Source organism: Amblyomma americanum, chromosome 5 (assembly GCF_052857255.1).
Source record: "Amblyomma americanum isolate KBUSLIRL-KWMA chromosome 5, ASM5285725v1, whole genome shotgun sequence".
In the NCBI taxonomy this organism is placed as follows: Eukaryota; Metazoa; Arthropoda; class Arachnida; order Ixodida; family Ixodidae; genus Amblyomma; species Amblyomma americanum.
In genome coordinates, this window is record NC_135501.1 from 189,895,062 (window position 1) to 189,916,868 (window position 21,807).

At 48.4% G+C, this 21,807-nt stretch overlaps 1 protein-coding gene across 2 annotated transcripts; it reads right to left on the reverse strand.

The window, feature by feature from the left end:
* Positions 1-61: 61 nt before the first annotated feature.
* LOC144133270 (lysosomal proton-coupled steroid conjugate and bile acid symporter SLC46A3-like) lies at positions 62-21,396 on the reverse strand. 2 transcript variants are annotated; one of them, XM_077666214.1, is made up of 7 exons: positions 21,171-21,396; positions 12,129-12,687; positions 10,430-10,858; positions 7,180-7,413; positions 5,146-5,229; positions 4,119-4,275; positions 62-1,308 (listed from the first exon to the last, which is right to left on the reverse strand). In XM_077666214.1, exons 2-7 carry the CDS (start codon positions 12,616-12,618, stop codon positions 1,200-1,202), a joined length of 1,503 nt encoding a protein of 500 aa, XP_077522340.1. In that variant the 5' UTR covers positions 12,619-12,687; positions 21,171-21,396; the 3' UTR covers positions 62-1,199. The 2 variants fall into 2 exon arrangements, with proteins under 2 accessions (XP_077522340.1, XP_077522341.1); XM_077666215.1 differs by lacking the exon at positions 21,171-21,396 and adding an exon at positions 16,088-16,206 and having other exon boundaries at positions 1,075-1,308.
* Between the last annotated feature and the right edge of the window lie 411 nt (positions 21,397-21,807).

Consider the following 21,807-nt stretch of genomic DNA (forward strand, 5'->3'; position numbering starts at 1 on the left):
AGCGATCACCTCGCAGCACCGCGCATCTTACCTCCATATGAGGTACTTCTCTCCGTGGGAGTCGGGACATCGCATCGAATCGGCAGTGTTTATTTTGTAAGTACCGAGACATTCATAGATAGGAGTGGCTCTGGTAAAATCGTCGACACCGCTTGCGTACAAGTGTCGACCACGCATATCGGTAGTGGAGTGCAGTGCGGAATGAGGGAATAGTGTTTAGGCGCTCAATACACCCCCATGAATGTTAATGATACAGCCTCCACCACGGCGCCCTCAGTAACGCCATTGATTCTGCATTCCTTTTGTGTACCATGCAGAGCGTCTCATCTTCTACGCTTAAACCTTCGCTAATCGTACTATTTTAGGGCGGCGTTTGATTGCTCATGCGATTAAAAGTATTCTTCAGCTATTCAGCGTGCGGAGTTTCCTGCACTGGAGGCGGAATTGTAGCAGGCCCGTGCCATGTGCGATGTCAGGGCACGTTAAGGAACCCCAGGTGGTCGAAATTTCCAGAGCCTTTCACTATGACGTCCCTCATAAACTGAAAATTGTAAAAAAATATTTGGCAAAAGGAAATGGCGCAGTATGTCTCCCATCTCGGCGGACACCTGAACCGCGCCGTAAGGGAAGAGATAGAGGGACTGAGAGAAGGAAGTAAGGTAGGTGCCGTAGTGGAGGGCTCCGAAATAATTTCTACCACCTGGGGATCTTTAACGTGCACTGACACAGCACACGGGCTCATTTTGCATTTCGCCGCCATCGAAATGCTGCCGCCGCTGTCGGGTTCAGATGTGTGTATCTGTAACACTAAGACAGCAAAAAAAAAAATCACGTTCATACAGCATACTTCTCTGTATGCTGTGTATGCAGTGTGTGTGTAGTGTATGTGTGTGTATGTGTGTATGCAGCGTGTATATGCAGCGCTGTGTTTGTGCGTGTCTTCTTTCTTTGTCCCGTGTAAGTGCGGTGTTTTTCGGTGAGATACTGCTCTCTTTCTTCAGCCGCCGCAAGCAAATGAAACACATCGAAGAAGATGTTGGGTTTCGTTACTGCGGCCTCAACACGAGAACAAGCTTATCTATGCAGCATATCTCATATCTATACAGCGCGCGGAGTATACGTATACGCAGGCGTGGTATATGGACCGAGGACGCTGCTGGATAAGGAAGGGACGCGTCGTGATGGCTAGCAGAGTCGTTTCACATAATGGCGGCTCCAAAGCCCCGTTCGAAGCTGCGCAGTAGTGGCACCTTTTCTTCTTGAATCAGGTTGCCCAGGCTTCCGATCCGAAGGTTGCGTCGGATATATCTGCGTGATAGAGATGTTTACCATTATGACCACCGTCAATAACAACACGTGTACGCTCAAGGACGAACGGCTCCTGTACAAAGCCTCACATATGTACTGGTCACATTGTCACCCATCGTAATCACTTTCGCTCATCTGAGAACGGACGGCTGAGTTGGTTGTGAAATATCGTGTTTGACAATTAGCGCAACACACGAGGGACAAAACAGACATCATGGCGAGTGTGGTGTACACCCCTGCTTCTTTTTTCGCTATAGTGTGCTGCGCTGTCAATCGTCACGCTTTTTCTCTTTCCCTCGTCAAGTGCAGAGTGGCAGGCCGGCATATCAGCTCAGACTGACCTCTTTTTGTTATATTACCAAAGACCACTCTCCCTTCAGCCGTACTTGTTCAGTAGATAATAATAATAATAATAATAATAATAATAATAATAATAATAATAATAATAATAATAATAATAATACTACTACTACTAATAATAATAATAATAATTGGTTTTGGGGGAAAGGAAATGGCGCAGTATCTGTCTCATATATCGTTGGACACCTGAACCGCGCCGTAAGGGAAGGGATAAAGGAGGGAGTGAAAGAAGAAAGGAAGAAAGAGGTGTCGTAGTGGAGGGCTCCGGAATAATTTCGACCGCCTGGGGATCTTTAACGTGCACTGACATCGCACAGCACACGGGCGCCTTAGCGTTTTGCCTCCATAAAAACGCAGCCGCCGCGGTCGGGTTCGAACCCGGGAACTCCGGATCAGTAGTCGAGCGCCTATAACCACTGAGCCACCGCGGCGGGGTTCAGTAGCTAGTCCAAAATGCTGCCACCTTATTTATTCCGTTAGTTCCTAGCCTTCGTCCGCTTTTGTCCTGGATGTGTTCAATCCAGTCCAGTAGGTGGCACAATGCCTCCTCCAGCCTCATCGTTTTCCAAGATGAAGTCGGGATGTCTTACATTGTCACCCACATTATCAGCCGCAACGGCAAGAAGCTTTTCTTCACTGTGGAAAGTCTGCACTGCCATGAATTCCTTGTGTAAGTGATGAAGGACGGTCGATGTGTCCTAATGAGGTCGCAGCTATCAGCAGCCCTCGGCGGCCTGTGACTTTCAGCGCGTGTGTCATTGCTTGTCGTGCTTTCTACCGACTGCATTTCTCTACTTCCTCTAATTCATTACGCGCCATTATCCTTTATCCCCTTATCCTTAACTTATCCTTTACGCCCCCTCATCCCACTCCCCCAGTGCAGGGTAGCTAATCAGAACATTCTTTTGGTTAACCTTCCTGCATTTCCTCTAACACATCTCCCTCTCTCTTTCCCCTTCTGTATACTAACATACACGCGCAGTGTTGCCTAGGCTGGAAGGGAGAGAGGGGTTACGAAAACTTGATCAGTTGCCAACGCCACAAAGGTTTGGTCAGTTGTCAGCCCAGTTACAAGAGGAGATGGGTTGGGGATGTTCCATAATAATTGGAGGATTATCTGACTTCAGGCTGACTTCAGCGGGTTTCGGTGTGATGTCTATGGATCACTGGTGTCCACTAACGAAACTCGATTGGCGTTGAAAGAAAAGTCTTCTTGACATTGTCAAGCGCTGTGTGAATGAAAAATGTTTGCGAAGAGACACTTATAGCACTGGTTCACGAAAGAAGCATCGTCCCTAACGCCCTGATAACCGGCCATTCGAACTGTCAGGTTGTTACGAGGCCATCTTGGATCAGTCGTTTACCTGGTATCTCTAGCGCTGAAGTTATGTTTCTTTTAGTCCTGAGGGAAAAGTCTAAAGAGCACTTATACTGGCATCTCGGAATTCGTTCGCAACACTGTGGATGTCACAGGTATACCTGAGCCTATTAGAACGGCGTGCGCTGCACAAATGTGCTCCTCCGCACCCGTCATCCCGCGACTGGTGGCTCCATCACTGTGAAGGAAAGATCACTAGTGTCGAGCTGCTGCACGTATAGACAGGATACTCAGCTGACTCGGCGGACGCCATGTTTGTGAATGGCGCCGCAGCACTTCGCAGCAGACCTCCACAGCGCCGCGTTCGCGTGGACTTTCTCTGCTAATTTATCCAGTGAATGAAATACTCGCTGTAAATAAAAAAATATCCAGAAATACCTTTTCAAATACCACGATACTTGTTTGACAAATAGTTCAGCAGATGAAATATTTGAGGGAATATTTGTTGTGTTCGTGTAACCCTGACTGGACAAGACAGCTGTAGCTTCCATTGTGTTAGAGACAACTTGTGAGATGGAGTATAGTACATATCTCCCTCCTGTTAACGAAAACTCACAGAATGGCACGCAGTGGCGTCACGTCTGACGTCCCTTACAAAAATTTCTTTAGACAGTCTATAGACTGTCCACAGACTTCTATCTATAAAGTCTATAGACTACAGACAAACCCTTCAGAACAATACAAATCTTAAAGACTGTCTATAGGTAATCTATAGATTCATGGCCATACACTTTTAATAGACTTTTGTCTGTAAACAGTCTATAGACTATGAATAGACAAAAAGAAAAATCTAGGCGAAGGCAATAGAGTCTATAAGAAGTCTATAGGGTGTCTATAGGCCATTTTTGGAAATAGTAATTTAATGCTGACCAGCCAGCGTGGTGCAGTCTACCTGCTTCGCCGTCCCTCCGCTTCCCCTTTCCTCCTCGCACTCCTTCGTGTTATGCCAACGCCGTAGAAGCGGGAAACGTGCCGCTAACAGCTGTCGCTGTAAAAGTTGCTTGTCCTGTTCTGTTCTAGGAGTTCGTGAACGGGACGGAGGCGTGCTGCTGTATAGACCGTCTGTACTCACACGAGAAGCAGGCAGACGAGCGTGCCCCCGAAGATGGATAGGAGGTAAATGAACTCCGTGACCTTCGCTTTCGTGGCCGAGAAAACCTCCCAGTAGGCCACGTTGGCCAGCATGGGAGCTGCGATGCTCAGAACAGCAACGTTGGCGAACAGGCAGCCTGCGGATGACAGCCGCAAGGGAACGCGTATATATATGAAGACTCGTATGTGTCGAAAGTGCCGCGCATTCTGCGGTACAGTGCTACAGAGTCAGTTATTAAAACGTTTGGAAAGCTGCAGCGGTACATTTTGAACTGGGTTTACTATGGCTGACACAGCACTGACAAGAAAATCAGATTTTTGTCGCATTATCATCTGGTATACACCCACCACATGTCGGACAAACTGTCCGCGTTTACGTGATGAAAGATCTGTTTGTTGTCATTAACCTTTCGGAATCCTCAAAAAAGGCAGTGCCATGTTGTATATGAACTGCACACATTATGAGAGGACGTACGCGTGATAGTTTAGACGACCCGACGGTGGGTAATTCACCACTAACCTTCGCGTAAAACAACAGCAGCAAGAAGAAATCCCTCGATTATAATTATTTACATATAAACTGCCTTAGCTTTTTGTTTGTTTGTTTGTTTGTTTTGTTTGTTTGTTTAATGGGCGCAGCTCTCTTTTTTAACAGAGAGGCTTACCGCGGAAGCAAAGTGCGAGGGAATAAAATCGGTACGAGAGCTTGGGCTGCTAAGACAGCTGTAGCTGTATCGACGCTACAGCTCCTCTCTCTCTCTACAAGCAGGAAATTTGTCCGAAAGGGTTTATAACGAAATTATGGATTATAAAGAAAGAAATGACGATTCCTATTGTAAGCTTGGTCAAACACTGGCTATAACGAAGCTACGACTAGAACGAAGTAATCGCGGGTTCCTTCAACTTCGTTTTGACGAGGTTAAACTGTATTAACTTTGTTTCCAACATGGGTGAATCTTCGAAGGAAACCGGTCGATGGAAAACACAGGTCCACTGCTCAAACTCACCAATTTCCTCAGGCTGTACAAGCTTGGACAGTAACGCCAGCACGGGCACTGCCATGAGAGGCGATAGGGCACCGACGATGACGGCTGGAATTAAGAAAAGCAAAAGTGAAAAAAAAACGCACTGAGGACATTTAGCCTGGCATCGTGCGTATAGACACGCACTGAAGGGGACAGGATGGCAACTGTTGCAGTTACGACCACGGCGCCCGTAAGTTAGCAATGACCATGCTTGGAACGCAGAGAAGATGCGAACACGTGCACTGCATGTGTCCGAGGCGCAAAGATATTGCAAGCACGCGCGTTAAAAAAAGAAGAAAAAAAGACAGCGGTTTTTCCGGCATTGTATCACAAGCCGAGTGCACAAAACACTGCCTTTTCATTAATGATAATTGGTTTTTGGGGAAAGGAAATTGCGCAGTATCTGTCTCATATATCGGCGGACACCTGAACCGCGCCGTAAGGTAAGGGGTAAAGGAGGGAGTGAAAGAAGAAAGGAAGAGAGATGTGCCGTAGTGGAGGGCTCCGGAATAATTTCGACCACCTGAGGATCTTTAACGTGCACTGACATCGCACAGCACACGGGCGCCTTAGCGTTTTGCCTCCATAAAAACACAGCCGCCGCGGTCGGGTTCGAACCCGGGAACTCGACCGCGGCGGCTGCACTTTTATGGAGGCAAAACGCTAAGGCGCCCGTGCGCTGTGCGATGTCAGTGCACGTTAAAGATCCCCAGGTGGTCGAAATTATTCTGGAGCCGCCTTTTCGTTCAGATCACACTATTTTTCTTCTGACACGGTCTTCACCTTTTCTCACATTAGCAGCGTTGTCAAGTGCCCGCGTATTACTCTTGTCTGCGTTTTTTGTGTCTCCTGTTGCGATCCTTTATTCACTGCTGTTGTACGAGCTGCGGAGATAAGGGACCGCGTTCACAAAGCTAGTTCCACGCAAGTTCAGATCTTGATTGCCCGGCGCCCAGGCTGATGTGTTGTCGTTTGTATGCAGTTGGGTCAGTTCGAATGTGGTGTATTGCGGCGCAGGAAATATAGGTCTAGAAAGGCAAAGACGCGGCGGAGAGACCTACGTCGTGTCGTGTCGTCTGTGTCCTTTCCCTGAGTCCTGTGCTGCTGAACCGAGTATTTATTTCGAATGGCTACACAGACAACGGGCACTGCACGGCCCATCGCAAAAAGAACTCGCACGTACGAATATCTTTGCGAGTCCGGTGCCTTCATCAGCCTGACTACGCCCACTGGAGGGCAAAGGCCTCTCCCATGTCTCTCCAATTAACCCTGTCCTTTGCCAGCTGCGTCCACCGTATCCACGTAAACTTCTTAATCTCATCCGCCCACCAAGTTTTTTACCGCCCCCTGCTACGCTTGCCTTCTCTTGGAATCCACTCCGTTAACCCTTAAGGACCAGCGGTTATCTTGCCTTCGCATTACATGCCCTGCCCAAGCCCATTTCTTCCTCTAGATTTCGACTAGGATGTGTCATTAACCCGCGTTTGTTCCCTAACCCACTCCTCCCGCTTTCGATCTCTTAAGTTGCTCCTATCATTACACTTCGTAGATGACAAATGTCCCCCGCAACCTCGGCACAGCTTGCGCCAGAATTTTTCACCGAATTATTCAAGGCATAACACAAGCGCTGAACAAACTTCGGACGACATCTGCTTCACCCCGCCGCGGTGGCTCAGTGGTTAGGGCGCTCGACTACAGATCCGGAGTTCCCGGGTTCGAACCCGACCGCGGCGGCTGCGTTTTTATGGAGGCAAAACACTAAGGCGCCCGTGTGCTGTGCGATGTCAGTGCACGTTAAAGATCCCCAGGTGGTCGAAATTATTCCGGAGCCCTCCACTACGGCACCTCCTCCTTCCTTACTTCTTTCACTCCCTCCTTTATCCCTTCCCTTACGGCGCGGTTCGGGTGTCCAACGATATATGAGACAGATATTGTGCCATTTCCTTTCCCCAAAAACCAATTATTATTATTATTATTATTATTATTATTATTATTATAGAACCACGGTATACTAACCAATGCCGTGCGTTCCGCCGGTGAGCGCCACCGCCTTGACGGCCGACGCGCCCATGAAGGAGATGGCACCGGCGATGGCTAGCGAAGAGTCCTGGAAGCCCAGGCGCTGCGCCAGGCACGCGGCGAGCAGCGTGAATACGGCCTCGCATACGTACTGCAGGCCCAGCATGAGCGAAGCCTGGTGGGTCCAGCTGAAGCGACGGAACAGGTACTCGGCCCACACCCCCTGCTCGCCTGCGGAGTGCGAATGTATGTATATACGTCAGTCTTCCGAGTCTCGTAAGATACTATTCAACAAGTCTTATCGTTCACGGACTATCCTCGTTGCAAGGGTGGTCAAACGGGCAAGTTGGTAGCTCATATTTGGAAAAAAACAGCGCACCTTTAGACACGGACAGAGGCAGATATAACGACACAGCGCTGTGTTGTTATATCTGCCAAATCAGAATTTTTCACACGTTAAGGCAATGCGGCGCACATCCTTATAAAAAATCGCCTATAGACAGTCTATAGACTTCTTGCAAACTCTATTGCTTCCCTATAGATATTTCTTTTCGTCTTTTCATAGTCTATAGACTGTCTATAGACTAAGGACTAGTAAGAGTGTATAGTCATAAATATATAGATTGTCTATAGACTGCCCACAGAATTTGTATTGCCTGCAGACTCTTGTCTATAGGGTTTGTCTACAAAGTATATAGACTTTATAGAGAGAAGTCTATGGACAGTCTATAGATGGTAGTGGTTTTATTAAAAATAATAGTAAAAAGGAAGGAAAAGATTTTTGCTAGCCCCGACATCTGCCATCGATACTGAAGCACCTGAGCTGAGGCAGCGGAAATAAAGGATAGCAGGCAGAATGGAGAAATGAAATGAAAGAGGTGAGTGGACAGGAAGAGAGGATAGGGGGAGAAGCAATATGTACAAACTATTTACGCAATAAGAAATGTGTCCAGGTTGTGCGCGTGCTTAGTTCATTTTAGAGGAATTAAATCACACACGCGCACAGCACTGTGTTGGTTACAACTGGAGTGGGGCGTCCAGTTATTAATCGTTCAAGGTAGAACTCGCGGAGCGTTCGGTCACTGCGTGTAACTACCTGACGGAGAACAGACGGGACGTCAAGCCCGTGTGTTCGAGGAATGCACAGAGGCTCACCAAAGTTGGCTCACAAAAAGTTTTTGTAAGGGCTACAGCTAGACGTCCACAGAGAAAACGCTACGCACTCAGCGAAAAATTCGCTGTGGCTTAAAGTTTGCTTAACCCTGCTGAGAAGCGAATTAAGCTTCCTTTAATTGCATGGCTGCGTTCACAAACGCCACACACACTGCCGAACGGACTGTCTGTAAAGCGTCGATGAAATGCCCGATGGGGCAGTTGCCACCTGCCATGGTGGGCAGATTGTGATGACGTCAGTAGGTCACATGATCGGCCGCTTGACACCGTGTCACGTGACTGCACTGATGCTGCCCGCTTGAAAACCTAGATTTTGCTTCAAAATCAGCGGCGTCAGTGGGCATGCCCTCCTGTGCAACCACACATACATTTTAGCTCTATACACCTAATACAACGTTGTCGCGGTGAGTACACCACTCTCACAGGGTCTGCCAATGAGCTGAGGAGGCCAGTCGGAGATGCCTGTGGAGCAGCTACGAAGGAGCCGCACAAGGTACCACTAGATGATGTGAACATGAATCAATTAGCGAGACTCAGCCAAGGAACCTGTTTGTTTCGAAACCGTCTTCAGCCTCGCATATGCTGAAAAGCGTACGATGAGTCTCCCACACGGGCATGGCATTTGCCTAATTTTTTCTTAATACATCCCGGTTTTATTGAAACGTGTTTTTAACATCCTTGAACGGAAATATATCGATTGAGGCGGTCTTTAAACTCGAATTCAAAGTCGATGAGCGCATATTTACCGTTATAGTTCCTGTATGAGGAGCAACGTAAGGCGCTTACGGTGTTAACCTCACACTTGAACTCAGCTGAACAATATATAAACTGTCCACTCTCTGTCACCTGAGTTCAGCAAGCTATAAAACTTGGAGGATACTTAAAGCAGCTGAAGAGTGGAATGCGATGGGATTAGACACCCCCATTGCTGCTACTTTGGCGTGTCTGTGTCGTTCTCCGCAAGCGGAAGAATAAGATGGGCATTCTTCGCTAGACGAAGCCAAGAACTGGTTCTAGCCGGATTTTCCCGCAATTTTTTCTTGCTTTCTCTTTCGCCCCTTATCTTTTCGCTCCCTTTTCTGCCTTCTTTTCTTTTCTCTTTGTTGCTATTTCTGCATTCTCTTCCTTCATTATTTCATGGCCAGGTTGCGATGACGTCACAAGGTCACGAGACGTCTCGATTATATGGGCCGGTTGTCACCTGCCACGGTGGGCAGCTTGTGACGACGTCACAAAGTCACGTGTCCATTCTCGACCAATCAGCAAACTTCAGGACAGCCACCACCATTTTTGCGAAATCTGGACTCTAGTGCTAACGCATTCAAAATTGGAGGACACACTTAAGCTCCGCCTCAAGGGTATAACGCGATAGCTTTAGTGGGTTAACGCCCATATAAATCCCCACCTAACCAAGCCATATGACGTGTGCCTGAGCCGCCTAGAGGGAGCATGTATGGCTCGCAATGGAAGCCGGGTGCTGAAGGGTGCGGTTCCCCTCGGTCGCCCATCTGATTTGAGAAGCCCGAGTTGGCAGCTCCTCCCAAATCGGCCATGTCGCGTGACGTCGCACAACCCTACGACCATTCTGCGCCTCTATGGCCATGTCAGCTGCCAGCTACCACCTACCAGAGCCATGCCCGTGATTTTTCGCTCACAGCACCGACGCCGACAACGCTGCCCTTAATAAAATGGTCTATACAGAATCTATAGACTTATAGAATCTATTGCCTTCCTATAGGTATTTTGTCTATTCGTAGTCTATAGACAAAAGTCTACTAAAAGTGTATGACCATAAATCTATTGATTGTCTGTAGACTGTATAGGATTTGTATTGTCTATAGACTGTTCTCTGGGGTTCGTCTACAGAGACTACAGACTTTACCGACACAAGTCTATGGGCAGTCTATAGACTGTCTAAAGAAATTTTTGTAAAGGCGACGTCGGATTGTCTGGAGAAATGGGCCTTTAACGCTATCGCGTAAAGGCGCTGCAGCGAGGAAAAAGCTGTGAGAACAGCGACCACGACGGCATCGGCCGAAGCAACAAACGCAGCAAGAGTTCGGTGAACACTCACCGCAGTAGACAAACCGTGCGAGCAGAAACACGGCGCAGAGTATGAGCACGAACTCCCTGCCCCTGGTGTTCCTCTTGCGCGTGGCGAGCAGGACCACACCCTTCAGCTGGCGCATGCACACAAAGTTCCGCACGGGGCTCCCGCTGTAGCCGGGCATGATGCGCATGGACTCCCGCACGACTACGGTCACGGCCAGCAGGCACACCAGGTTCAGCACGAGCTGCACGCTGACAACGATCACGGTGATGCGAGCGAACGAGTCGACGAGCAGGGGCTTCCATGTCCTCTCGACGAACACCGAGGCCGAGCGGCCCACGTATAACGCGAACGTGAGGCCCCCGATGCGCGCGGTGCGGCTCCTGTAGTCCGAGTTGTCGCTCACGTGACACAGAGCGCCGGCCGCGAACAGATTGGCGCTTCCGAGTAGACCTGGACAGATAGGGAGATCAGAAGGCCACTACGGTATAGAGTACTGTACACACGTGACAATGGGTGGATGTAGGAGAGTTGTGTGACCTTTGTCCGCATCCTGTACACCCTGCGTTTAGTGTCACCCAAGGTGTTCAAGGCTCAAAAATTACAGGATTGCACACAAGTCTGCTTATGAGCGCAAATGCGTACCGGTAAGATACAGCTGTTGTATACTTTCCTCTTGAGGGTTATCGGTAAACTGCCATTCATGATCTGAGAGAACATGCCGTGTAAATATGGGGCGATATATGTTAAAAACTGCTGAGCACACATGACCATGACGTGCACATTTCAAGCTCGAAGAGTTTTGTGCACAAGTGTCTCTGTAATGACCGGCCTTATTACAACACGCGTGTATAGTGAGTGATACGGTGCATTGTTGTCTACGTAGAAGGAGACGGTGTATTACATGACTGTTTTATTCAAATTCCATTTCATTCTCATTCTTTTTGCACTTCCTTGTCCCATGCCGTGGCTATCATTCGAACCACTCAGTCAAAGGGCGGATGATAAAAATATAGCAGAATCGAACGAAAAGAACTGCATCACAGCAGCCTTAAACTCATCACATGCCTTTCATCTGCTGCAAGCTTACTAGCAATTTGAGAGCACAAGGCGCGCTTAATTTCTCTGAGAAAACAGTGCGCGGAAAAGGCGACCCCATTGTTCTTGCTTTCAGTGCACGATTAGAAATTTGTATTTTTATTTAAAGTAGAACGCGCTTAATAAAACTTGCGAGCACAGAGAAGCGTAAAAGGGCGCACCTTTATCTGTTAAAACTTTAGCAGACAGACATGTCAGCCTGACCTAATACATCGCGACTATTTCTGAGGGAGGACCGAAAGTTTAAAGCTGGAAAGTCAATCTGTGTCGAAAGACTAGTAAATACTAAACGCATACTGAAATAAAAAATTCAGTCTCTTCCCTCACAAAAATTTCTTAAGACAGTCTATAGACTGTGCATAAACTTCCTTCTATAAAGTCTATAAACTGTCTATAGACAATCCCTAGAGAACAATCTATAGGCAATACAAATTGTATAGACAGTCTGTAGACAATCTATAGATTTATGGCCATACACTTTTAGGTGACTTTTTTCATAAACAGTCTATAGATTATGAATAGACAAAACGAAATATCTATAGGAAGACAATAGAGTGTCTATAGACCATTTCTGTAAGGGTTATTTCGTGATTCGACGTTGTTTGCTAGGAAAAGAGTCACGTACCCGACGCTATGGTTACTCCGTAGATGACGTCCCGACCAGGCAACTTTGCGAGCACGAAGACCAGCGCGGCCAGGTCTTTGATGAGGGCCCCCAAGAGGGCGAGGACAAAATGCAGCTTGCGGCCGTGGGCGTCGCTCCATCCGCCAACTACCATGCAGATGACAAGCGAGCACGCTAGCTCTATGACGGGAAGACTCAGCATCACGTCTTCAAGGGGAACTTCCTCTGCCCGTGTGCTCCGGTTCGCCATCGACGCGGCGCACCTGTCCAGGCGGTCGTGGTCCGCGGTCGTCGCTGGCGTCGGGAACGTCGAGTTGACGTCCTCTGGCAAGACGGAGCCCCGGTAGATGCATTCGGAAATTCTTAGCAGTAGCTGGTGCACGCTCGTGGAGCTGGAATGTGCGAAGATGTACAGGAAGGCGAAGAATTCCAGGACGAAGTCGGAGGCCCGGAAGTAGCAGTGGAGACGGCTTTGAGGCGCTGGATTCATCCTGTTTGAGCCTTCACATTAGGCTTAGGCAGTGTCACGCAGGCTATGGCTGGCCGGCCTCAGCAGCTCCTGGAGGGATGAACATTGCGAGAGAGAGAAAGAGAGATGAGCGGAAAGGCAGGGAGGGTAACTAGGGGGCGCCCATGTATGCTAGTGGCAGCGAAAGATGCACCACCACTATGGCATCAAATTATGCTATGCGAGCCTCTGAAACAGGCAAGCACAAACTTGACGAGGAGTTGCGACGTTAAGCCACCAGACGCAGTATTGAAAACTTTACCACGCTGGTTAGCACACGTCCCATTGTCACATATTTTTTTTGTCATCTACTGGTATCTATCCTTTGACGTACATGACAAGATGCGACGCGGGGAGTAGCGCATACGCATTAGCGAAAGCGTTGGTTTAGCTTGAACTAAAAAGAACAGTTGTTTCTGTTGTCTTTTTTTCCCTTTGCCAAAAATTGTGAGGAAGTGCTCAGAAAAGAAGATAAATGACGTAATTAAGACACTTCTAATGCATCGTAGCGAAACTGAATGAAACCAAAGATGACAAAATGCAACTGATCATTCCGTCTGTTTTGTAAAACAGCATCTGTACGTCATTTTTAGTTCTTTCAAAGCACGCGTCGTCGTATTATTTAAGCGACCATGCTTACACTCAATTAAAAAAAGAAAAGCTATAGGTGTGTTGAGCGGCTCAGAAAGGAGGTTAGTTTTTTATTTATCTTCACTGGTTTCCCTTTTGCGTGATCGCTTTGTATCTTGCACTGGTGATGAACTGCGCCACATACGAACCGCTTCGCACTTGTAAGCATTAATAGACCTCTCAGCCATGCTTAGAAGCCTTCAGCTTCGTATATATGAAGCACAGAAACGCAAAGAAAGCCCTCGGCGACTACCTCGGCTGTCACGGGGTCAACTGCGTTCGACCCAATAAAGCGCTTGTCATTAGGGTCATTCTGTTGTCTTCAGAATGTACGCTTATAACCAGCTGCCGATGCATGCCGTTAGCTAAGCCGACTAAGCCGAGCTATGCAGACGGTCCTATAAAGATTAAAAAATAAAATTAGTTTTTGTGGAAAGGAAATGGCGCAGTATCTGTCTCACATATCGTTGGACACCTGAACCGTACCGTAAGGAAAAGGATAAAGGAGGGAGTGAAAGAAATAAAGAGAGAGATGCCGTAGTGGAGGGCTCCGGAATAATTTCGATCACCTGGGGATCTTAACCGTGCACTGACATCGCGCACTTTAAAGATCCCCAGGTGGTCGAAATCTAAATTGGTTTTTGACGAAAAGAAATGGCGCAGCAACTGTCTCACATATCTAGGTGGACACCCGAACCAGACCGTAAAGGAAGGGATAAAGGAGGGACTGAGAGAAGAAAGGAATAAAGAGGTGCCGCAGTGGAGGTCTCCGGAATAACTTCGACCACCTGGAGATCTTTAACGTGCACTGACATCGCACACTTTAAAGATCCCCAGGTGGTCGAAATCTAAATTGGTTTTTGACGAAAAGAAATGGCGCAGCAACTGTCTCACACATCTAGGTGGACACCCGAACCGGGCCGTAAGGAAAGGGATAAAGGAGGGAGTGAAAGAAGAAAGGAAGAAAGAGGTGCCGTAGTGGCGGTCTCCGGAATAATTTCGGCCACCTGGGGATCTTTAACGTGCGCTGACATCGCACAGCACACGGGCGCCTTTTGCTTTTCGCCTCCATCGAAACGCGGCCGCCACGGCCGGGTTCGAACACCGGTACTCCGGCTCAGTAGACGAGCGCCCTAACCAGTGAGCCACCGTGGCGGTGTGTGGAAATGAATACGTCCCCGGAACTCACTCAACATGGTCTTTTAATGGCGGGATCGGTCATGTCGAGAGCGCGGGAAATGTAAAGGCATATCACATAAGGCGCATTCCTTCAGAAGGAAATGGTTCTATAGACATGCATGAAACACAGCGAACGTGAACTTTTAAAGGTTGTCCTATCCCGTTTTCTAGAAGCAAGTGTGTGATTTACGAAGTCTGCTTTCGTCATTATCATCATCATCGTCTGATTGGTGGCGTCTGGTCCAGCAGGAAGGCATTTCTCATTGTTCTCATCAGCCCTGCTGTCTGATAGCCGCGGCCACCCTATCTGGGCAGATTTTCTTATCATGCCCTCGAATGACTCCGCCGACCACGGTTAGGACTCTAATCCCAAGTAATTCATCGAAAGAAATTGGCCGACATTGGGGTTTGAACCCAGACCCTCTGCGTGCCAGGCGGGCACGCAAGGCATAAGCCACGAAAGGTCATTGGATTAAGCGTGCTGTAGTCCGATACAACTTAAGCCTGCAGTGAAGCTCCGCCCACATTTTGGACCGATGCACAGAATTCCTCCACGACAAAAACATAGGCCGCTGTTCAAAACTTCTCTTGTCATCTAAACAATAAGCTAATCACGGGAAAACTGTTATAAGATCTAGAATTTTCTTACCTGGATTGTTTCATAAAGTCAAACATTAAAATGATGATTTCGTTTACTTTTGTGACTTGCTAGCGGAGTAATACAGTACGCCGCAGACCATGGCCCAGTGTTAACAACTGCTGTTTTTTTTTTAAGTTGTATCCTACCATAGAGGCGAAACATAAGCGTCCTCTTTTTTTTTTTGTTCGAAGCGTCTGTGCGGTAAGGGAGCTTGCCATTGCGCTCGCGCTAGCCGACCCTAATACCAAAGTCGTCATCAGTGACTCTCAACAGGCTATTCGCAATTACGATGCTGGCCGTATCTCTTGCCAGGCGTTACACATTCTACGTTCTACAGCACCCTCTTCCACATCTCGCTTACTTCTTTGGGCTCCAGCCCACGAGTCGCTCAGCGGAAACGCCCAGGCACACACTCTCGCTCGAGATCTCAGCTGCCGAGCCGAGAGTGTGATCAGCCACCCTGCTTCCGCTGACACTAATATCCCACGCGCTTCTCTACTCACCACTTACACGGACATACTCCAGCACTACCGACTCCAAAGGTGCACATATCCTCCCGCACACCGCGATCTAACAAGACGCGAGGCCGTCCAATGGCGCAAACTACAAACTGGCAGCTTCCCACACCCCCTCTTATACAGCAGGATCTTTCCGGAACAGATAGCCCCCATGTGTAAACACTGCTCAACTCCGGCCACACTCATACACATGGTGTGGACTTGTACACATTACAACACAGACAACGCAAACACCCCAGAGACGTGGGAGTCTCTCCTGTGTACTTCCAAGCCAGCAGACCAACGCTGGCTTATCCAGCGCGCGGTGGAGGCCGCGGCATCCCAAAGGATCCCCGCCGACCTCCTCTAAGTCAGCGCAACCGGTTCTTTGACTGGTCCCCTGTTTTTGGGCGCAATAAAAGAGTTTACCTACCTATATATGCCACACAAAGCAGCGCTACACTGACTGCATAGAAAGCTGGAGGAAAGAGGAAATCAGACTCACCCCAATGAAGCTGGGCGGCATTTCTGGAGCGACAGAGACGTGCGATATCCACCGCGCAGCTCAGAATTAATCGCTATATACGTCGCCCTGAGTACGTGATTCTCTAGTGTGCACTCGACGCATTCTTTCTCACTTTTCCTTTTATTTGTATTTCTTCACCGCGGCTGCCTTATCTCCGTAGCCGCCCGAACAGCGGAACCGCAAGCTATCCGTGGCGTACAACGCCGAGATAAAGCGCTGGCACTTGAAACGCTTTTGATGCACCGTTATCGTGGAAGTATCTCGACCGCAATCGCATGCATACGCTTTTGATACTGAACGCCGGCGCTCCTCACCGTTCCTCCGCGCCCTCCGGTTTCCTGGTTTGACAGTGCGTTATGCGCGGTCGAGCGCCATTGTAACGTTTCATTTGCTGCGATGTAAATGCCTCGTAGGTACTCTCCAGAAAGGTTGTAGCAACGAAGGAAGGTGACCTCATCAGCGGTGCATCCACGAGAGATGGAACGATAGCTGAGGCAGAGGAGATAGCCGTAGCCCTAGTGGCAGCCGAGGGCTATCGCACCAACAAATCTCTCACAATCTTAACTGACTCCCAGGAAGCGTGCAGACGCTACATGGCAGGAAGAATCAATAAGAAAGCACTAAAGATACTCTTGAAAACGAAGCGAACCAATGAAAATATCCAACATAGGATCTACTGGGTACCAGGACACGCCGGAATCAAATGCAATCTGAAGGCAGACAAGCTAGCTCGCGAGCTCACTACCCGAGCTGGTGCGTCAAATGCCTCGGACGGCCCGGGGATGACGGTGGAGCTCACGTACGCAGCTATCCTCAACCTCATTAAAGGCAGAAGGCGCAAATACCCCCAGCCACACCCTCAGCTAACACAATACGAGGCGACATGCTGGAGAAGACTCCAAACAGGGACCTTCTACAACCTTCATGTCCTACATAAGATGTATCCAGAGCAGTATAGGGATACATGCCCGTGGTGCGGGGCAACCCCCACGTTATATCACATCACATGGGAATGTACACACAATGTAGCGTTCCGAAATAATAAAGACCCAAATGCGGAGCAGTGGGAGGACCGGCTAACCAGCAGCCAGCTTAAGGTCCAAAGGGACCTAGTGAGCCACGCATGCCGGATGGCCAGGGACAGTGGTGCCTTGGACTAGGGGCGCCAACCACGCTCAGCCTGGAAGACATCGGCAGTCTCCGAGCACGCAACAAAACCTCTCAATTGGAACAATAAAGTTTACTCTCTCTCTCTCTCTCCAGAAAGGGTGATGCGCGAAGGCTGCTCAGGCTGCTGCCCTGATAGCGAGACGCCGACGGCGCTCTAGGCGGCACTGTAGCACTGATAGAGGACGAATGCACTGGGAACGATTTCGAAAGGGCCACGAGAGCGGGGTTGCAGCAATGAGCTCCGGTATCTGTAGGCTTCACTGGGGCATATAGGGGAGCTTGTGCAGAATCGCAACCCCTCCAAAACGCACAACGGTCAGTGAATCTGCACTGCACGTGACATGCGGTGGACGCGTGGGCTCGGCTCCCACAGGCGTCACGTGGTTGTCTTTTTCTTCTTGGTTTCCGCAAAATTATCTCGCTTCTAAACTGATTAAGCAGTTAATTTCTTTCTCTCTTCAACACCGTAAAAGGAATAGTAACGCACCTCTACAGTTTCCTTGACTTCAACCAACTGTTCGCTGCTTCCGTATCCTAACGAGCTTCTCAATTTCCCTCTTCTTGTCTGCTTATATGGCGAAGGCCTTATCTTTAGGTTCGTTGTACTGTGGGATCACTTGGTCCAGTTGCACTGCTAGTAGCTGTTTCGGCCACTTTCCTTTCGCTTTGCACCCAGTTGTTTGAGTGTGCTCAGGTTTTGTAACACTGCCTCCGGCGATGGCTTGGCGCTGCATCCTGGTTCGAACTGTCACTTTCCAATCAGTCCTTCTGTGTCCTGCGCTACTCGCTGACTGGCTAATCGCTCTTCAGTTCGGAGATGACTAAGGATAAGCCCGGCATTGCGGGCAACGGGGCACAGTTTATTCCACCGCCTTGGCGTACTCCTCACTGATCAGGAAAACAATGACGAACCATTTGGAGTCATGTATATAAAATGTATCGCTGAAATTATTCCTGCTGCGGAGGCTTACAAAATTACGAGGGGACGCATAACAAAAGTAATGCACTCACTTGACGACGTATAGTGGCATCAGAATAGATCAGCGAATTGAAGATGGTATAGAGAGAGATTAAAATAAATGTGGAAGGTTCAGTGAGAGTCAATTCTGCTTGAGGAGAGGGGGAGAATCTAAAAGGTGCATAAGAGGGAGAGGCTAAGTGAAGTATCGCTTACGCGACAAGCGTGCGGCTTGCCACAAGCTCTTTTTTCAATGCGAAAATATTATTAGTCCCATCACGAAAAAAGCCGGCGTGTGTGTTTGTGTGTGCGTGCGTGCGTGCGTGCGTGTGTGTGTGCGCGCGTGCGTGCGTGCGTGCGTGCGCGTGTGTGCGTGCTTGCGCTTGTGTGCGTGCGTGCGCGTGTGTGCGTGCGTGCGCGTGCGTGTGTGTGTGCGTGCGCGTGAGTGTGCGTGCGTGCGTGTGTGGGTGTGTGTGTGCGCGCTTTATAAAGCTTTCGCCTTCGCAGCACGTAAGAAGCTTAAATTGTGCCATATGTGCAGCGAGAAGTAATCGATGGCGGACGTTTCATGGCGGTAAAGACACTGAAACGCGCAAAAGTCAACCGAATTATGTGACTTATATGTCTGGCATTGCGCTGCCGTCATCGTATCTGAGAAAAACATTTGTACTGTGTAAATGCTTAAAACTATACGGAACGTCGCTTTTCTACACACACACACATATATATAAACACAATAGTTGTTAAAACAAGGAATGTTTGCAATGCGCCATTATGACCCTCGTCAAATACACTCCGACGCCGGCATACAAACGCCCCAGAAATGATGTGAACAGAATAAGCGCCGATTTTCCTGGCCAAACGAAACTCGGCCCAGTCGAACGCATCATGGAACTATTATCACATATCAATAACTAAGCATTTGCTTGGGGCAGTAAAATTCGTGCGCTCATTTTTATGCTTTGAAGTCTGCATACACATGTAATTATAGACCAACTCTAGCTGTGCCTGCCTGAAAGGCGGTATACAACTTTTTGCCACTTTACAGCACGAACAATTGGTCTGCATGCGGTTCGTGCGGTGAATCTATAGGTGTAAAATAGCTGACAGTCGATAACGAGATTGTCGACAAGAAACAATGAGTGCCGCTGCGCACACGAGAGGTAATCGTTGTTAAGCTCAAACAAAGACAGCACGCTGCGACCGACGTGTTGTGGTCCGTTGGTGTGGCACACCTTCCGTGAGTGTGTGCCTTCCAAGCCCACGCACCCGCTCGGCCAACCGTCAAGCGTGAATCACTCGGTCGGAGCCGCGAATCTGTAAACACAATGCTTCCGAGCTCGTGCACACGGCTCGCTTGTTTACTCCAAGCTGCGACGGAGATACCAACGTAGTGCCAGGACGACTACGCAGGAAATACGTTCGTCAGTTCTTCGGTGAAGGCACGCAGGAGTAGAGAAAAGTCTGAATTTATGTGTTAAGTTCTTTCTGTTTTGTTCCAGGATTGCATACACCTCCGGATTCGTTTGCTTGTCCTAGCTGCCATTGCGAACAGTGGCCGGTACCCGCCACTGCCTTAAGGTGGATGAGTACGCCTCATTCGTATGGTGACCCCGGAGTAACGGGTTCGGATGTTTTAATTGTTAATTGTTTAATTCTTTCTTTCCTTTAGCCATCAGCGAATGGAATCGACTCGATCCATCGATTACCATGTCGGACTCACTATCTTCCTTCACTTCAAGATTAGTAGAATGTAACAAGAATCAGTAATGTGCCAATAGTCCTACATCTTACCAGATGACTGCCCAACAATTATTTACATCTCTTGATACTATGTTACTTTTAAGGATGATTGCATTGTCTATTGCCACCCGTTGCCTTTTTATCGCTTTCTTCAAGTTCCTATTGTTAAATATTTCGAATACTAGCATGGTTGCTGGCATGAATGACTGCTGCTGTACTTGTTTTCTTTTCTGTTACAGTTCTGATTCTTAAAGGTATTCTTTAGTAACCTGCCTACTAGTAGTTATGTAACACGTATTGTAAGAGTTCTCTTTTTGTTGATCTGCTTAAAATTTCTCCTTTGTGTTTTGAACATTATATTGTACTGGTCTGCTACGGTCTCTTACTGAGACTGGCAGTATTGTATATAAATAAATAATAAATCAATAAATTGTGGCGAACGCATATGCCGCCTAAGGGGCAAGATCGCCCAGACTATCCAGCATATATCCGTCCCCATCCGTCAGTGTTCAATCTGTTGTTCCACGTCGCAAACCTATCACGTAAGACTAAACTTTCTTACGATACTTTCTTATCGTCTTTCCTGCGTTCATCCTTTACGTCTGCACAACTCGTTCTCAACCATACCCAGCAATTCTGGACAAGAGCATTTCTCTGAGCCGGAAACCGTTAATGAACGCAATTTTTTTCGTATAATGTAAGATTTCACTATAACATTCAATATATCCGCAGATCACCCGACAGCAGTTTTGTATTTTTTTTCTATTCAGTATTTTGCTATCGTCAAAAGCGTTCCCCTTTGGTTTTCTATGGGAGTCTTAACAGCTCGATGTGATCGCTGGAAACAGTTTAAGTGAAAGATTTTGATACACATCAGAATAATGAATAATTACTTTTAATATTTCCACAACAGCGCCATACAATTTTTCAATATTGAAAATTTTTGCCCGGGAAACCTGGACATGAATAGCCATGCACCAACTCGCCCACCAAGAAGTTCTTCTAAACTACCTTTTCTTACGAGTGCCTTATTACACGAACAGGCTCCGCAGACTGCATTACATTGTACAAGCGGCCATTTTGTGACATATCCAATGGCCGACCAGTGAAACGAGAAAAACCAGCACAGTGATCACGGTAATGGCCAGCGAAAGACCCGAGATGCAAAAATGAGGCGTACGAAGCCCTCACCTCCTTCCCGCAGAGATATTCTCCTTGCCAGCGGATCAGCAAGTACCATGCTGTCTTCCCGAGGAGCCTGTCACAACCTTCATCTGCGGTCTCCGTGTCGAGAATGTGGAGTCATCGCATCAGCGTCAGCTCAGCACGACGCTCAAAGAGACCGATCTCGACGACTTCTGCTCGGCGCCAGTTCGAAACGCCGGCGCCAGATTCTTGCACCGCTCCAACAACTCAGCGCGCGGACTGCTTATCGGGGCTGTTTCCAAGAATGTGTACGACGACGCTATCGACCCTATCACCCGCTCGCGCCGGGTGGAACCGCGCAGTATACACTCTGAGCGTACAAGTGAGCGACGCCAGCAGAGTGGACTCGTTGTAATACCCCAAATCCACGGACTGACCTCCTCATTTTCACCCACCGCGGTGGCTCAGTGGTTAGGGCGCTCGACTACTGATCCGGAGTTCCCGGGCTCGAACCCGACCGCGGCGGCTGCGTTTTTATGGAGGAAAAACGCTAAGGCGCCCGTGTGCTGTGCGATGTCTTTATCATATACACATGTCTTTATCATCTTTATCATATACACAGAACGTCGCAGTGATTCCGCTAAGTAGTGCTCACTCATTTTGTCACGGAAAATGAGGAATG

Coding starts and splice junctions, on each gene's coding strand:
- LOC144133270 (XM_077666214.1), bottom strand. CDS start 12,618: ATGAATCCAGCGCCTCAAAGCCGTCTCCACTGCTACTTCCGGGCCTCC. Junction 10,859..12,128: donor CGGAGTAACCATAGCGTCGG/GTACGTGACTCT, acceptor CTATCTGTCCAG/GTCTACTCGGAAGCGCCAAT. Junction 5,230..7,179: donor CGGCGGAACGCACGGCATTG/GTTAGTATACCG, acceptor TCTTAATTCCAG/CCGTCATCGTCGGTGCCCTA.